Source organism: Alternaria alternata (genome assembly GCF_001642055.1).
Source record: "Alternaria alternata strain SRC1lrK2f unplaced genomic scaffold CC77scaffold_13, whole genome shotgun sequence".
Lineage (NCBI taxonomy): Eukaryota > Fungi > Ascomycota > Dothideomycetes > Pleosporales > Pleosporaceae > Alternaria > Alternaria alternata.
Genome location: NW_017306202.1, coordinates 27,028 through 44,758, shown reverse-complemented (window position 1 = coordinate 44,758; position 17,731 = coordinate 27,028). Strand labels below are relative to the sequence as shown.

Below are 17,731 nucleotides of genomic sequence, written 5' to 3'. Positions count from 1 at the left end.
AAACGTTCATTTTAGACATTACGCAGAAAAGGTGATGTGTATATGATCCATCACATAGCTCCTACAACATATATACCAAGAGGCATCTGAGAGCGAACCAAGTCATGAACTAACCAACAATCACGCCGTGTGGCTGATCCGTAATTTTTGATGCCACACACCCCACCGTCATGTAATGATATGATAATATGTACAGTAAGGAAAAGTTTTTGCGAGAAAAGACACTCGCGGTGTGTTGCGGTGCTCGCTGAAAACGCCGGGACATCCAATGCGCACGAAGTTTAATGATAGGAAAATGTTAATGCTGAAGTGTCGTTGACAAAGCCTTCTAGGCGGTAGATGGACGAAAGATCAAGACGCTAGATCAAAAGACGAAGAAAGGCGTTTACTTGCGGGGCTGCTGCTTGCTAAGACGCTTCCTCTTCTTGGAGTCGGTTGACTCGCTTCGTCCGTGATTTGACGCTGGCATCGTGGGCTGACCAAGCGGGGCAGGTGATACATCACGCATCAGGCTGCTTTGCTGTGGGGCCTGGAGCTCAATGCCGTCACCAGGTGCAGTGTGGACGTATTGGCGAGCAAGAGGACTGCGTCCCTGACGCTGCTCCATGCTGTTTGTCCTGTTGTACGAAGGCTTGGGCGACTCAAGACCGGTCTGCTGGTTGGATAGCGGCGATGTACGGACAGGGGCGTGAGCAAGGTCGCTGTTGGTACGCATCTGCGCAGGCCGTTGTGGGCCCTTGGACTGGTACACAGAGTCGTCATCGATGGAGTCGACCGACTCGCTGTACATGCCCTTACTAGCACCCGCACCGACTTCATATGGTCCTGACCGTGGCTCCTCGTAGAAGGCTCCACCGGCAGGCTTTTGTGTTTGTTGAGTCTTGTGGTAGATGCGCGCATCCTCGGGGTCCATGAAACTCTCGACACGGCGGGGCATGTAGATGGAGTTGGCGGCAGAAGTTTCTTGCGAAGCAAACGAGTCCATGGAGGAACGAGGGTGGAGAGGCACGTGAGGAACGTTGGGGTTGCGGGGCATTGTGTTGGGAAGCGTAAGGCCAGAGTCGTTGCCCTGCTGGTACCATCCGTTGGGTAGGCGTTCCGCAGCAGCAAAGCGACCCTCGATGTTCTCGCCAGGCTGGAGGGGGATAGGAGCTGGGCGGTGCTTGTGTGCTTCAGCAGCAGCCTTGAAGGTCTCAGGAACCACGTTCAGGTCATCGCCAGTAGCCTCAGCGGCCTCGATAGCCTCCTGGGGCGTAGTCTTGTTGTCAGCGCTACCGGCGTCGGCACGAGGACCACCCCATGTTCGTTGACCGGCAGTGAAGATACCGTAGACCATGTAGACCCAGTTGAAGAAAGGGTTGACGATGAACATGAGGGGGTACAGCATGATCTTGTAACGGCCGAGCTTGGCACCAAAGTAGAGCATGAGAAGCCAGTTGAGACCCAGAGAAATGGCAATGAAACCAACGGGAAGGTTGGCAACCTTTTGCGAGGTAGTGATCAAAGAGATACACAGGATGAAGAAGAGCAGCGCAGTCGTTCGGATGGTGTTCTGCATGAAGCGGACGATGAGGAGAATTGGGTAGCGCTTCCAGAGACGAATGTCAGTCAACATGCAAACTTCGTTGGTGATAAAACCCAAGAACCAGCGGCGGCGTTGCTTAAGCAGAGATTGGTAGGTTTGTACAGCTTCGGTTTTGCAGAAAGCTCCAGTGTTCATCTGAATCTGGTATCGTTCTTTGGCACCAATCATGAACAAGTGAGTGAGCCAGCGGTCCTCGCCCAGATGGCACTTGCCGTAGTCGAAGAGATCGTCGCATTGCTCGGCCTTGTCAGCGAAGTAGTACTTGGCCATTCTGCGGAAAGCAGAAAATCGAAGCATAGTGAGAGCACCGGGCAAGCAAGTGACGGCACCACAGCCGGACTCGACTGAACGCTCGAACAATTGACCGTGGACGTATTCCATATCTTGTAGAAGGGTGATGAGCGAGTTCTTTTCAGTTGTAGACGTAATAACACCAGTCTGAGCCAACATGTTCTTCTTGCTGCCAGGCTTGAGTTCCATCTCGTACATGAAGTTTTGAATGCAAGTCTTGTCGAGGATGCAGTCGGAGTCGATGAAGAGCACGAACAAGTTGTCGTTTCGCTTGAGATACTCGGAGTAAATCTTGTCGATGAGCTTGAAGGTCCTCTTCTGGCAGTGACGTTTACCACCGTGGGGGAAGCGGGAGATGGTAATGCGGCAGCTACGGTAGATGACATCGATAGACTTGGGGTATGTGTCGAGCGTAAGAGGGACGCCGAGCTTCTCGATGGTGTTCAGGTAAAGCTCGTCTTCCTGGTCTCCGTCGAAGGAGAGGAAGATGTGCAGACAGGAAGGTGGGTATTCACAGTCTACCAGAGAGTCGCAGGTTCGGAGAAGAATCTCGGGAATTTCCTTGTAGCAAGGCATGATAATGACGACCTTGGGAGCGGATGACTCGTCGAGAACAGATTTGATCCTGCGGCTGCGACCAACGGAGTGGGTGACAAGCTGGTAAACACAGAACAGCCACGGAACAGTCAACAGACCGGCGAAAGACCAAAACGCGAACCACTGGAGGAAATCCACCATCTCCTGGGGGAAGTACTTTGTGACTTGCGAGGGAAGAGGCAGGGTAACGACCATGATTGGCAAGAAGATGGCACTGTTGCTGTTAGACTTGGTTGTCATGCGAGGACTAGAATGCTTACCGGAGCGCGAAGAAGAGGATACCGAAGAAAATGGACAAGATGCGAACACTGATCGTCTCTGCCTTTTGGAAGACCTTGACAATGCAGTACAGGAAAGCGGCAACCCAAAGGAACCACTCGAGCAGAGCAGCCAACATGAGACCACCAATGATAGCAACATAGGCAATCTATTGCAGTCAGTTTCAGTACCGAGACGATCGGCAGGCGATGTACTCACATCCTTAGCTGGCCAAGGGTCGGTAATGTCTGGGATAGAGCCGTCGACCTCAGCGCGGGCAACCACCGCGCGGGCGGCGAGGCCCATCATCTCCTGCCAAACCATGGCGGGATATTAGGTATGTATATTCGTAGTTGTCGTTAGGCGGGATAGCGAGTGAGGCGGGTCGAGTAGAGGGGAAGATGTTGAGTAACAAAGAACCCAACAGTCGCACAAGGCTAGATGACTAGTCCAAGTAGCGGAGAGGGGGAAAACGTAAATCCAGAAATGTTGGAGAGCCGAGAAAACTACTAGTAGTGGTGAGGTATTGGTGTTTGGCGGTGGTAGTAGTAGTAGTTGTGATGTAAGCGGATGGTGAGTCTTCGCAGCGCCCAGATAAACGAGTGTAAGGGTGGGAAGGACAAGAAGGGCTCAGATCAAGATCATCAACAAGATAACAGGATACTGCACACAAGGGCAGTCCGGAGTCGTGTGGGAGGAGCGCCTTGAGGAGGGAAGGAACTTGCTACGAGGGGATCGAGCTGGTTTACAAGCACGAAAAGCGGGCGCGCTCGGTCCACATAGCCTTGACCCAAATTGACCTGGCTTTTCTGGGCAGCAGTCGAGATGCACGATCGTCACAGGGGCACTCCAACCACATCGGGCAAGCAGCCCGCGCTTTGATGTCGAAAGCGAGTTGCTTGCAGGCCTACGCCTGGTCTTAGTGGCCCCGACTCGTGCCAAACCACGCGCCGGCGGCACTATGCCTGCAGCCTCGCAGGTTATTTTGGGCGTCCCCATGCGCCGTCTACCGTTAGCTGTCTGAAGACTGCAGGCAAGGTGTTCCTCTCTGTTTCGCATGTTTCTCATCACAGATAGATGAGCCTTTTGGGCCTGCGTGTTTGAGGCACAATCAAGGGCATCGAGAGCCGCGGCACTGTCGCTGCCTCCGTGTTCAAGGACAAAGTCTGTCTCGTCCGGCAGGATGAGTCTCCAGCTCTCGCTTGACGTGGCACCATGGTGGTTGGAAATTCGCCTTCAATGCAATGCAGCTGGTGGCCTTTCATTGCCAAGCCATCTGGTAGCTTCGCGTGGACGCCGGGCGTTCAGGGGTCGGCATCGCTCACTGTCCTAGAGACATCTCCAACCAATAATGGCACCACGCCCTTGATGCCGCTCGTACTCCTCACGAGCGGCCCCAGAACATCGCGGTAGAGGCTTGGTTGTCACATTGTTCTATGGCTGGTGGCTGTCGCGAAAAAGAAGCCGTATCCCCTCATCCCTATTTCTTATTCCCTCTCCTTCCACAAGTCTTGGAGCTGCGAGCGCTAGGAAAATACTCGACGAGAATACGAGCTCACGGTGGGTATGCCAGGCCGACCCGCTCCAAAAAGCACGAAACGGCGACGGCGGCCCCCAACATCCATGGACACTGACAGGAGGAAACCTGTGCCGCTTCCGTCCGTACCGGTAATCATGAATTTTTGCATGTTCCACAGCTTGGTGGACCGCCCGCTCGTCATATCGCATATAGCAACGTCAACGTTGCAGCACTGGAGCCAGTCTTTGCCATATTTCCTTGAATAGATCTCGCCAACCCACTTCCGCTGAGGCTGAGGACGGCTCGCAATCGATAATGTCGTTGCGCACCGGCGTCGTCCCGTAGTATCGGACCTGCTTTTCCTGACCCGAGCACGACAAGGCGCTGATCCTTTTCGCTACCACGCTGTTCAATCTTGTTTGCTGTCGGCCCAACGGTTACGGATCGCCATCTGCACGTCTAGCATTGTTGACTTGTTTACAGCGGTGTACACATGCGGTTGAGCTGCCCCATGTTCGACATTCCTTCTGGAAGGACTGGGATCATGGCTCGTATGTCAATCTTACACGCCCGTGTCGCACATGAATCGCCGCTGTTGAGACGAGTGCGCTTACCGACATTCCGCAATAGCGCCGCGGCATATCGACATGCGATTTCGTACCGGACCCCTGAGCTGCAACCTGAGGCCTACGATATTTTGCTTTCTAGTGCGTCTGTTGACCAGTCAAGGACGAAAGAATGCGCCATGCGACGATTCTCAGGGGTGAATTGTTAGAGTTTGAAGCTAGGTAACCGTTTTCGCTCCCAGTTCCGCATCTATAAAAGCGCCACAGGGCTGAACTACGGGTAAAGCTCAAATTGAAGATGTCTTCGCCTAAGTGTGATATCGAATGTCATGTAGAGAAACAGCATGACTCTCATTGCTTGTGTCGGTACTTGATCTTGGTGGTGAATCTTCGAAAAGGTCTACCTGGGTACGACAATTCATGTCTCAGCGATGACTGACTCGGATTGTTGAGCTGCGCAAAGTGCATCGTTGGAACCCGCATTATCAGAACACCAATGTATAGTGATGTTAGACTGGTTGTCGAATCGTGACTAGCAGGTAATGTCTCGATGTATACAGATAAAGTCGGTTTGAGGGGCACTCTGGTGTGGAGAAGCCAATTTCGGCTTAGTCATTCACCTCGTCTGAACCGCGGGACATTTGGTGACGCACGGATGCTTCGATGCGTGAGCGAACTCGCTGCAGGTACAATTCACCAAACCACCCGCAACGTCGACAAGAAGCCTCTCGACAGCGGCATTGCCAGAGTCGCAAATACGCACGCTCTCACTCGAGCTTGTCTCACCGAGCCCGAACAAATGCAAGCAGCAACTGCGCCTGATATATTTCCCACCTTCCATGTGCGCGTATCATAACCGATCCGTGCTATCTACCGCCCCTCCACCACTGCGGCATCGCCTACTCCACCATGGAGAGGCATAGGAAGCGTATGTGTCCACGCTGTGTGCGGCAAAGAAATGCTAAAAACGTCTAGGCGAGCTTCGTGAATTAAACATACGCGCATGGGATGGCGACCAAGGTACATGGGCCAAGAATAGTTGCAGTCGCAGCCCTTATGCTGACCATGTACACAGACATCTTCGCCGTGCAGGCCTCCCTCGACTCGTCCATGAAAAAGAATACGGCCTTCATCAAACGCCTGCGAACCGCCGTAAACGCAGCCGCTCAAGCGCAGTTCCTCCAAGAAATCCGCGCCCTGTCCCTCCATAAATATCTGTCCGAAATTATCTCCGCCTGTTACGAAGGCCTGTGCAAGCTCAAGACTCCTGGAGAGATTGCTGCCGGTGTAGAAATTGTCAGCGCTCTCCATCAACGCTTCGGCCCGACAGAGTTCACAGGATACATTGGTTGGTATATTGGGAGGGGCCTAGCCACACCGGACAAGTCGCACCTGAAGACATTGGCACCCGAAGTGCGCGAGCGTGAGGAAAAGGAGCGCCTGGCCCGCCAGCGCATCCTCTTACGAGTCGCCACCGAACTCTGGCTCGTGGGTGTTCTGCGCAGCCTGGATGACGTAGCCCGACCTGAGGAAGCGAGCAAGGCCAAAGACAATGGCAAACTCGTTGAAGGCTCTACGAAGACAAAGTCGCGTGCTGATAATGCCGACGCTGAGCCTTTTCCGCTCGAGGTTCTAAAGGACATGCTGGGACACGATCGCGAACATGTCAATCTACCCCTCGTCGTCATCTTCGTCAAGGCTTTTGCTTGGGATATACTGGGTGCCAAGCCATCTTCTGCAGAGGGTCGCAAGACTGTGAACGAGGACGGGACTACAACTGCAGACAAAAACGGGGAGGCTTCTGGCGCTGAAGACGAGGAGCAAGATCCGCCCATAATCTCCTCAGACTTGCAACAGCGTTTCAGGAACATCCTTACCCGTTACTTCGAAGATGTCAAGACGCACCTCCTCCGCGACCAGAAACACATACTCAGCCAGGGCCGGAAGAACGCCGAAGCGTACGTCAAGTCTGGCGAGGTCTTCGAGGATCGCCAGTCCAACTACGAGAAGCAGATGAAGTCCCAAGAGCGATTGGTGACAAATGCGCAGATTCTCGCCGACGCTTTGGGTGTTGAGATGCCAGATCTCAAAGAGAAAGACAGTTCCGCAAACACGGGTGATGGTGCTATTGGCCTGGTCAAGGCGGGCGAATATCTGCGTGGCCAAAGCGATGGCGCCGGCATCTGGGAAGACGAGGAAGAGCGCCGTTTCTACGAAAATCTGATTGACCTGAAGGACCGCGTTCCTGGTATCCTACTTGAAGAAGTCAAGAAGAAGAAGACAGATGGTGATGAACAGGTTGGCAAGAAAATTGAGGCGAAGCCTGAGGCAATCGAGAAGGAGGCACCGGACGCTATAAATGACACAAAACCGGCCGATGGCGAGGACCAATCTACTGCTATCGCGAACAAATCCGTTGGAGCCCAGGTCGATGCCCTATTGGCACGCCTTCCAGAACTTGCAACAAAGGATGCTGTCGACCAGACTGCCATGGACTTTTGCTTTCTGAACTCAAAAGCTTCCCGCAACCGCCTCATCAAGGCCGTACAAGAGATTCCAAAGGGCCGATCCGATCTACTCCCTCTATACTCTAGACTCATTGCAACCCTCGGAAAATACATGGCAGACGTTTCTCAGGGGCTGGTATCCTACCTCGACGACGAGTTCAGAAGCCTGCAGCGGCGAAAGTCGAAAGATTTCCTGGGACAGGTGCGAACACAGAACGTACGCTACCTTGCAGAGTTGACCAAGTTCGGTGTCGTTCCTGAGCATGTCATCTTCCACTGTTTAAAAGTCAGCCTTGACGACTTCTCACGAATGAACATCGAAATCATATGCAATCTATTAGAGAATTGCGGACGTTATCTGCTTCGGAACCCCGAAACTTCTCCCCGTATGCATTCTTTTCTAGAAACCCTCCAACGCAAGAAGGGTGCTCAGGTTATTGGTCAACAAGAGCGCATGTTGATCGAGAACGCTGTGTATTACGTAAATCCGCCAGAGCGTGCGGCAATCGAACAGAAAGAACGGACACCAGTCGAGCTCTTCCTGCGCAAGATCATGTACCAAGACCTGACTCGTCGTACGCTTGACAAAACCATTAAGCAGGTACGCAAGATGCACTGGGAGGAAGAGGAGGTAGTCAATCTCCTCCATAAGGTTTTTGCAAAGCCGGGGAAGATCAAGTACAGCAATATCCACTTGCTAGCCGTTATGCTGGGGACAATCCATCGGTTTCACCAAGACTTCGCCATCTCAGTCATCGATGATCTTCTCGAATCTATCACATTCGGATTAGAATTGAACGACTTCAAGTTCAACCAACGCCGAATTTCAGAAGTCAAGTACCTTGGTGAATTGTACATCTACCGGTTAGTCGACTCGCCTCTCATTTTCGACACTCTGTACAAGCTTTTGAATTACGGATGGGAAGGTGGGTATGCGCGGCCCGGGGGATACAACCCTCTGGACCTTTCCGACGACTATTTCCGTATTCGCCTTGTCTGTAATCTCTTGGAGACCTGTGGCATGTATTACGACAAAGGCGCGGCGAAGAAGAAGCTTGACTTCTTTCTCACGTACCTGCAGTATTACGTGTGCATCAAGGAGGCGTTGCCGATGGACGTTGAGTTCATCGTGCAAGATGCTTTCAACCTAGTGAGACCGCAGTGGAAGATAGTCACCAACCTGGAAGAAGCTTCACGTGTCTTTGCAGAAGCCGTCAAACAGAACTACCAAACAGCGTCAGCCGACAAGCCTGTAGAGCCTGACGAGGACGACATGTCCGCATCGGACGATGACCTGGATGGTGCCGAAGACGAGGACGTTGTATTGCCTGACGGCGAAGGAGATAAGTCATCTGGCGATGAAGATGAGGACTCCGACGATGACGAGCCTATGAAACAAACATCTTCGGACGAAGAAGAAGAGCAGATTGTGGTCACACGGCAGGAAGACGAACGCGACCCAGAAGCTGATGCTGAGTTCGATCGTGAGCTTGCTAAGCTGATGTCAGAAAGTGCAGAGTCCCGCAAGCATGACCGCAAGCCTGTCTTCGATGTGCCACTTCCAATGCGTCGCGCTCGCGAGGCTCCGGTGAGCGCTGACGACGTTGGTAGCGAGGTACCCGTTCCAGTCGCACCAGCTCCCTCGCAGACGATGAAATTCTCGTTGCTCAGCAAGCGCGGCAACAGGACGCAGACCCGATCTATTGACCTGCCCTCTGACTCAACCTTTGCTGTCGCTATGCGTAACAAGCAGCAAGCAGATACAGAAGAACGACAGCGAATCAAGAGCCTCGTCTTAAACTACAACGAAGCTCGCGATGATGCTGATGACACGACTGGTGATTCACCATTTCATTACACCCTCTCGCCTAATACCAATAGAATACGTACTGAAACTTTTCAAGGTCTGGACAAGACTCCGAACCCATACGCGCAGCCGCGCCTTGATAAAGCTGGTGCAAACCGCAGCAATCAGCGTGCACGGAAGCTACAGCTGTCAGATGTCAACTGGTATGACTCCCAACCCTCTCCCCGGCAGAGTCGCCCTGAGCCTGGTGCAACGTCTGCTTCGATGCATACGCCGCTTTCGGTGTTCACATCGAAGCGTTGAGACGATGTGCGAGTCCAGGCTTCTCACAAGCTCTACAACGCTTGCAGTCGACATTGATCATCCGCGACCATTTCGGAAGCGCTCTTCATCTTCACGAGGCTAACTACGAGGCCCTCCGTGGGCGACTGATTTTCTAGGACATGATTATCATCTATGATGCTGCAGCTAGCATCCAATACGAACGACACAACAGCTCACTATGCTTACAACTGCTACTTCGACAGTATGTCACCAATGGTAGGTATTACCTGAAGACAAGCAACCGTCCCGGTATCGAAGCTTCATCCTCCAAGCGAAAAGATAGCTTTGACGAACTAGAAATATCTTAGTTTGCGCGCGAGTACCGTTGGAGCAGGTGAGTCTGCTACGCCGACATATGGATATTCCGACAACGAAGCTTGCGACAGGCGACGCTCGAGCCGGGGGAAGAGCGACAATGGATCAGCGTCTGTCTACATGCCTATCAAACGACATGTCTTGTCCTACCCACTGCATATGGCAGGATAAGGAACGTGACGGCTTTTCGTGGCGGGAATGAGCGTTTCACTGGCAGTACATTGCTTCAAAAAAAAACGTTCGTGGCTATAGCAATTGAAACAGTCATCGTTCTAATCTATGCTTTTCTATCCGCTTTCGTGTGCAGTAAAACTCACTGCATGCTCGTCTCTTCTTGAGTGCATCTGGTCCCCCGTGTGATTACAGACAATATGCACGTTCATAGATAACAGCGAATAAGTGATGACGTCCAAGCCTCTAGCATGCGCGATCGGTGCGGCGCGCTAGTGAAGCGCGTACCTTGCAGAACCATCTACGTCACTGAAAACAAAACGTCAAAACCGCGCAAATGCCCCGTCAAAACCTTTCATCATAGGTCAATTGACCTGGTATAATTATCGGTTCGCGACAACACCTCACAATTGCTCGCATCACAAGTCTAATGTCTAATATGCTGTCTCTTGCGCTCGCGCTGGTAGGATCAGCCTCGGCTTTAACATTGCCGACATTCCTCCAAAGCCAGAGTCAAGCTCAATCACCACTTCGGCCTCTGGACCATTCGCAAAACTACAAGTTTGATCCTTTGTTGCATCTCCCTGGTATCTCGCCATACTTTGATGCAGTCGGTGTGTACCATTCTCTGAAGCTGCAGGATAAGCCCAATCTGACTCCATACACAGGTTTTGGTCTCGAGCACCAACCTCCCATCGGCTGCAACGTCACCGCCGCATCGTACATCATCCGACACGGTGCCATCTACTCCAACGACGCTGAATACGAGGAATACATCAAGCCTTTCCTCTGGAAGCTCGAACAACATCGCCAAGGATGGACTGGCCCATTGGCCTTCATGGAGAAGTGGCAGTCCCCAATCTTGGAAGATAGGTTGGAGGAACTGACACCCTCTGGCGCTGTGGATGCTGAGCTGGTAGGCAAGCATCTGTTGCAACGATACCATCACCTCGTCCCAGACACGAAGAGGATATTGGCAGACAAGAAGAGCAGGACGTTTGACACGGCTGAGAACTTTGTCAAGGCGTTCCCGCAAAAGGACGACATCGAGATCGTCAGGATTACGGAAAACACAAATGGAAGCATGGAGAGCTTGATTCCACACAAGTCGTGCAAAAACTTCTCCAAGAAACCTGGTGAGAAGCAGCAGAAGAAGGTCATCGATCTCTATGGTGCTAGCGTCGCGCATCGCCTCTCGCCTTACACACCGCTCAAGCTTGAGCCCAAGGATGTTGTCGGCTTCCAAATGCTGTGTGGTTACGAGTCTGCTATCAAGGGCGAGCGAAGCCCCATCTGCGAGCAATTCACAGACTCGGAATGGATGGCGTACGAGTACGCATGGGACCTGAAATATGCCTACATGGTCGGTCCTCTCAACCCTCTCTCTCCTTACCTCGGTTTCCCGTGGCTCCAGGCTCAATCTGAACTTTTCGCACACATTGAAAAGCATGACACACCCGGCGATGGCTGGCCCGATCAGCAGCGCTTCTTTCTCGGTTTCACTCATCGCGAAGTCCCGCCTTTCATCGCCACTGCTCTTGGGTTATTCAACAGCTCTTCCGACGCCGCAGAGCAGTTTCCCACCGACCACATCAACTGGACGCGTGCATGGAAGATGAGCGACCTGATTCCCTTCCTTGGCCACGTTGGTATGGAAAAGATGACCTGCGAGCGTGGTGGCGTTCATGGCGACGAGCCAGGCACCTATGTAAGATTCATTGCTAACTCTGCACCAAGGCCAATTCCTGATTGCCAGGATGGTCCCGGTGCGAGTTGCGAGTTTGGAATATTTAGAAAAATCATTGGAAAGGGCGCAAAGTCTCACAAGGACTTTCACAAGGTTTGCGATAAGAAGAAGTGCAAGGACGCTACTTGTGTAGAGGAGGAGGAGGTATAGGGATTGCGTTCCGCATCGACCTTTGGAGGACGGGCTGTATATACATCACCCTTGGAGTCTGCAATGCTGATTACAATCACCTTACGAAGAAGTTGGCCGATGTGTTTTCCCCTCTCTTTTCGCAACTTTTCGTAACGTTCAGGAACAACGCCTCAATCTTGTGAATTCGTTTTGTCCAGCAATGCACTGGTCAGCCCTGTTTGCTGCAGGCGTCATATGAACAATTCCACTATCAAGAAGTTGGGTACGTTCCATCCAAAGTTATCGTTACGCTACGCTATGTATAAACACCTACCAAAAATTGCAGAATGGCATGATGCCGCCGAAAATCGATAAACCTTCCCATATGCAAGGGATGATACATATAGCCTAAACATGGCCAAGACCAGTCCCATGCTGTGTCCCTCGCAGAAACACTATCGTTCGCGTGTCCCCATACGACAGCCATGTGCCTGTTCTCGACACATTTGTGCGGTTCGAGTATGCCGTTTCGTAGTAATCGTATACTGTCGTGCAATTACAAGGTCTAACAGAAGATGCCCCAAGCAACTTGCGGGGGTTCGTGCGCATGGTAGTTCGTCAATCGTTATCGTCCTTTGGTTTCAGGGCGTAGAGGTCAGCATTCGCTGTTAAGCTTGTGCTTTGGCCAGTCGTAACCAGTTTGATCCCATGACTGCTTTAAGTTAGTTGTCTGACTTTACGATAGCAAGGCAGATATGTACAGTAAATTTAGGATTGTTGTAAGCTCTTGGATGCTTTTTGATGTAGTCTGTAGTCTCGAAGCCTGGGGGATCGCACGTAACCATCTCCTCGCCTTTCTTCTGGTACCACCTCACGTAGTCGAAACGTATGGTAGTAGGAAAAACCAGGTTCTTCCAGTCGATCCAGGTCCACGAATTACTGAGACCCATGTTTAGAATGAGTGATAATGGTTCCTGCGCGATTTGGCGGGCCTGGATGTTGCCGTTTGGTCCTATAGCGCGCCCGTCCATGATAAACATTGTTTGGTCGCCCACTTTCCAGGATATATAAGCATCTTTGCCTTCTCCTGGAACATACTCGAAAGAGAACCGTTGATACTGCTTGTTATCGAACCAATCTTTGTTCAGTATCGTGGTGGCAGAGATGGCCTGTTGGAAGGCTCCGCCGGAGTAAGTGTTGAGTCCACTGTAACGAAGGTCTGGCAACGCCGTGTAGTTGTAATTTGGATAGTACCAGATATCGAATGGCGCAACTTGATAGCTTTGTGTCGCTATTGGAAGACCATTTGGACCTGGGTAGCCTGATGTGGCACCCACCTCAATGATATCGATCTCTGGCACTCCTCTTCCCGTCCCTGGTGTTGGATGATCCTCACCAGGGCAGGTGCACGAGTTCAGTCGTTGTCCAGGCAAGTGAGACAGGCCGTCAGGGCTAGATTGGTTGGGCGTGATGCCAGCGTCGCAAGCTTGGTAAGTGTAGGGCCACAGGCCATCGGTTGTACTCAAGTAGCCTGGCCGGCCGAGGTTGCCCATCGTCCACGCACCAGGCCAAAGTCCTTGTACACCGGCTGGACCTGGTAGTGATACTGAGACTTCGAAGATGCCACCTTTGAAGCACAGCTGGTTCCAACTGTTCAGCATTCCAGACCGAAACTTGAGGCCGTGATTGAAGAACTCTTCTAAGCGCAGCTGGAGTGTGCCGTCGTGGGTGGTAACAGCATCCGGATCGTACCATTCAATATCCTGCGTCGCACCATACCACACGTTGGGTGCATAGAAGTACGGGTCGTCTCCTTCGTAGAACGTACGATTGTTGTCGTTGAACTCGTCGCTGAAAACCAGCACGTATTCGTCGCCGAACTCCCCAGTTCTTGTTTTCACAGAGTCGGGTGTGTCCGGGTCAATCAGGCCCTTACGTATATTCTCCAAAAGTGGATATCTTTTGTTGTTGACTGTTGCCCAGATTTGAGGCCTCCATGGATTAGGAAACATACTCAGCGGCATGCCGTAGGCTGAATTATAATCGATAATGCCTACTGCGGAAAGCACTGGAAGTCCGACAAATATAAATAGTAGCCCACATATCATAAACGCTAAGCCGATGGTGGACATGATGCTGTCTCTTGTGAAATGGTCGCGTATCCTGGGTTTGAACTTGATGTCATCATCATCGCGAGGCATGTGCATTTCATCGTCAGCTTCCTCTTGATCGCATACTAGTGGCCAAGAGGCCATTCCCTTTTCCTCGTATGGCGCCGTCAATCTATCGTCAATAAAGGACACATTCTTCTTTGTGTCGTACAGGTCATGAGCATTTTCATTGAGTCCCGTCGCAGAGTCATTGGGCGTAAGAAACGGATTGGTCAGCGGTAAACCGGGCGGCGGAGTGGTGGTGCGCGAGTCCACACCCAGCCTACCGTAAGACCGACGTTCTGACAAGGAAGTCCTTCGACTACGGCTAGGAGTACTAGTGGCGGCGTCTGAGAAGGGATTGAAATAGCGAGTATAGTCGGTGCCCAGATCTTGTAACGTGAGTGGGGTGCCAGGAGAGCGAGGTGCTTGGCTTGACAAGTCTGTCGTACTCCTCGCCTTTGGTGTTCTCAGGTGAGTCCGGGGCGGAAGGCGCAAGTGAAGCCGACCCGCCGTGGTGCGCGGTCGATTCTTCTTCGTCTGCGTCTCATCGCTCGAGAGCATCTCGTTCCCTTCTGAGCTTTCATGGCTCGCCGATCTGGAGTTTGCAAGCGGCGAAGGCACAATAGGCGCGAAGGGCAAGGGGGAGGAGGAGCGCTCTGCCGACGGAAGGATGCCGAAATCGAAGCCATGATCAGAAGCTGGACTCTGACTGCCGCTCGAATGGCTAATCAGTGGCTTTTCGGCTGCTCCTGCTTGCTCGGATACTCCTTCTGTGTTGGTGTTGTGGGGAAACGCAACTTCCCGTTCTACACCTGAGCTCGACGACGACCGTCTAGGCTGCTCATCTCGACTTTGTGGTGATTCTGAGTATTCCGAGGATGTGTGCGAAGCGACCCTTCGTATGGACGCCATTGGCCCCGCTTCTTTGGGCAACGAGCGACCGAATGGTGTACGCGCCGGCGGTTTGCCCCACAGCCGGCCCTATGTTGTGCAGCTCACACCAATTGCGACGTTGTTAGTAGTGTTTTTGTCGATAGAACGCTTTGCTATGTATCGTATAGAATGGGCGAGCAGAGGATATCTGGAGGCGAAGAGCCGCGAGTGTACGGTGCCTGACGTTGAAGGGTAAGTTGCTAGTCGGAGAGCTTTGACGCGGTGGGACGTGAGGAGTGGATATAGCAGCTGTAAGTGAGCAACACAGAGAGCGGGGTGCTTGCGGGAGGGAAAGTCGTGAACGTGAGCGAAATAACTTCCAAGGGGTCCAGTGGTAGCAACAGTGAGTAGCGATGTTGGCCTGGCAAGCGCGTTGATTGTTTGAGTGGGAATACAAGCCTATAGCAGCTTTGATGGTGAAGGCGGATTGACGACCACACAGCCAATCACAGCTTCCCCAACGGTAGCCAACATGTAGCTGTCGCAGTCCCGAAGATAGGCAGGAACCGTTCCCTGCGCCTGTGCTGTGTTGCGCGTCGGACTCTCCTCATGCTTCCACCACACCCGGACCGTTGCTGGCACAACTCTGCTGTTTAGGACTGAAAAGGTGCCGTCACCGTCGCGACCGGAGAAGAGTCCCCAATTCATGATGTATTCGACTCGCATGTCGTACTTTGTTCCGATTGCTCGAACCGTGGAAGGCACGATAGATCAGTAACACGCTTACCTCATGACAGCCCTGATCCACTATCCTCGAGACGGACAGCCTCTGAAGGTACTTGAGACGTTACACAATAACGGTGTGCTTGTACACTTAGCACGAGGCAACCCGTACGTGCATTTCTCTTTTGATAAGTCGCAAGCATGTCAAGCCCGCATGTAGCACGATACCGCAAAACGTGCATGCTGTACGCGTACATATTCCAACATATCACAAAGGCGCCGTTTCTATAGTGAACAGTATCGGCGCGTCCGTCTCGACTCTTACATCGTTCGCTTTAACGTGGTTGCTCGTACTGACCTGGCCACCCATTTGTGTGTCCCACTCCTTGACATCCCACTCTAGCCCTTCGGTAGAGATAACCGCTGGCCCATATATAGGAAGAAACCCCACGTTCTCTGTGAAAGTGCCACTTTCTTGGATCCCTCTTAGCAGGGTCTCTCCGCTCCTCAGCACAAAACTCAGACTGGACTCGGAGAATAGCCATAAACGCAGGTCGGTATGTTGAGTCTGTTCCCTGTACATTTCGTTCAAGAGTCCAAGGCCCTGGTCAACCCTCCCACCCAAGGTACCAAGAACAATGACATCTCGCACAGCCGAGGAAGTAATACGCAACGAAATTTTTTGCATGCATTTTCCAAAATCTGTGCTGTACTGGTCACGGTCTCGTAACACAGGAACACCTCGTGCTTCGTAGTACTCACGTACATCATCGCGTAACGAGTCCAAGTCCCCATGAATCATATCGGGTAGCTACAAATATCAGCAACTGATATTGACATTAAAAACCACAATTCTACTCACGTATTGTTCGCGCTGCTGGATCAAATCATCTTTCAGCATATCGAAAAGTCTATTGGCGCCGCCATCGGCACATATGCGAAAGCCAGTGTGTTTCCAAAGACGTAAAAATGCAGTGAAGTGGGCTATTGGCTGATTTAAGATGAGAAGGTCAGGAGGATTCGAGGTTTTCTCGGGGTGGGCGCTTTCCGCGAGAAATCTAGCAGGGTACAACTCGCTGATCCCTCGTCCTGCCATGCTCTTGATGTCCCTAGGATGCTCAAAAATTGATGTAGTGATACAGGTGATAGCGTGAATGGAGCAGTTGATGAGATTGGTTGAAACTGCGGACCCTGGAGGATGTGCGTGATGCAGAGGCAGGCGCGATGCAGATGTGCCCGATCGACTAAGCTGCAAATGTGCTAGTCTCTACTCGTGCGAGCACCCCCTAGTGACCGTTAACATTCAGATATGTATAGCTACCACGGTTTCGATAGACACCCGCATCTCTTTGCGTACAATTCCATCTATATATGACGTGTTGGGTTCCACTCTCGGCTCCTCGCTGCTCGTTCCTGCAGCTATACGTGATGGGAAGCTGTGGTCTGCAGAGGTTTCTGATGGTGGCTGGCAAAACGGTATGCAAAACGCACGATGAAACCCCATTGTCATGGGAGTCGCAAATTTACAACCAATTGTATTCAGAAGCGACTAAGTCTAAAGATGATGACTCTTAGGAAAGAAGTTCCCACACAAGCTGTGCTCATGCAATGGCCCCATGTTGGTCAACTTTAGTTTACCTTTCGGACACTTGTTAGCTCACCGCTCGAATCCTTCGTAACGATAGAGCATCTGCGTCTATAACTACATCTGGGTATTATGGGCACTGCTCACAAGTGAACTTCCGGACGCCGATCGTTCCGGAAAGGTCTGTCTTTACGCGCAGCAATCCTAATCATAGTTGGCTTATGATAGAGCAACCACAACAGGAATTTTTCAAGTCCTGAATCCTGGAGGACAAATCCGCGATCCTGTAGATGCTCTGTTTCTTGTCCGAGGTCGTGTGTTGGTGTCAATCACAAATCGGGGAAATGTCTACATGTTGTCACTACAAGAACCGACTTCCTTTTTTGTGTATCTGTGGGAATCTGTATGAGAGACCAAAGCCTTCTAGGAAATGATTGTGACTCTGTTCGAGATTATGTTTATGGGAAGGTTTTCGTCTGGCGTGCCTCGTGCAGCTGTTGAGTTGGTTTTCAAAAACGCTCCGTGCACCTTTCGGAAAATGACGTGGAGCAACCCAGCCTCCCGGCCGCGCCGCGTTCACGAGTGAAACACCATACATT

At 51.9% G+C, this 17,731-nt stretch overlaps 5 protein-coding genes across 5 annotated transcripts; 2 read left to right on the top strand and 3 right to left on the bottom strand.

Annotated features, from left to right (window-relative positions):
• Window positions 1-385: 385 nt before the first annotated feature.
• CC77DRAFT_1031975 (hypothetical protein) lies at window positions 386-3,055 on the bottom strand (the record flags this gene model as incomplete). Its single annotated transcript, XM_018526702.1, has 3 exons — window positions 386-2,687; window positions 2,734-2,900; window positions 2,951-3,055. The coding sequence occupies 3 exons, from the start codon at window positions 3,053-3,055 to the stop codon at window positions 386-388; spliced, it is 2,574 nt and encodes an 857-aa protein (XP_018384594.1).
• Window positions 3,056-5,725: 2,670 nt separating this feature from the next.
• Window positions 5,726-9,621, top strand: CC77DRAFT_1072130 (ARM repeat-containing protein; the record flags this gene model as incomplete). The annotated part of the gene is made up of 3 exons (XM_018529151.1): window positions 5,726-5,744; window positions 5,792-5,836; window positions 5,892-9,621. 3 exons carry the CDS (start codon window positions 5,726-5,728, stop codon window positions 9,431-9,433), a joined length of 3,606 nt encoding a protein of 1,201 aa, XP_018384593.1. The 3' UTR covers window positions 9,434-9,621.
• Window positions 9,622-10,261: 640 nt separating this feature from the next.
• CC77DRAFT_991167 (phosphoglycerate mutase-like protein) lies at window positions 10,262-11,987 on the top strand. The gene is made up of 2 exons (XM_018536341.1): window positions 10,262-10,554; window positions 10,609-11,987. The coding sequence occupies exons 1-2, from the start codon at window positions 10,371-10,373 to the stop codon at window positions 11,835-11,837; spliced, it is 1,413 nt and encodes a 470-aa protein (XP_018384592.1). The 5' UTR covers window positions 10,262-10,370; the 3' UTR covers window positions 11,838-11,987.
• Window positions 11,988-12,495: 508 nt separating this feature from the next.
• Window positions 12,496-15,339, bottom strand: CC77DRAFT_149427 (beta-glucan synthesis-associated protein KRE6). The gene has a single exon (XM_018530302.1). It carries the CDS (start codon window positions 14,861-14,863, stop codon window positions 12,521-12,523), a length of 2,343 nt encoding a protein of 780 aa, XP_018384591.1. The 5' UTR covers window positions 14,864-15,339; the 3' UTR covers window positions 12,496-12,520.
• A 343-nt stretch (window positions 15,340-15,682) lies between these two features.
• Window positions 15,683-16,857, bottom strand: CC77DRAFT_149448 (Thiamin pyrophosphokinase). The gene is made up of 2 exons (XM_018530303.1): window positions 16,410-16,857; window positions 15,683-16,358 (listed from the first exon to the last, which is right to left on the bottom strand). The coding sequence occupies exons 1-2, from the start codon at window positions 16,641-16,643 to the stop codon at window positions 15,816-15,818; spliced, it is 777 nt and encodes a 258-aa protein (XP_018384590.1). The 5' UTR covers window positions 16,644-16,857; the 3' UTR covers window positions 15,683-15,815.
• Window positions 16,858-17,731: the final 874 nt, after the last annotated feature.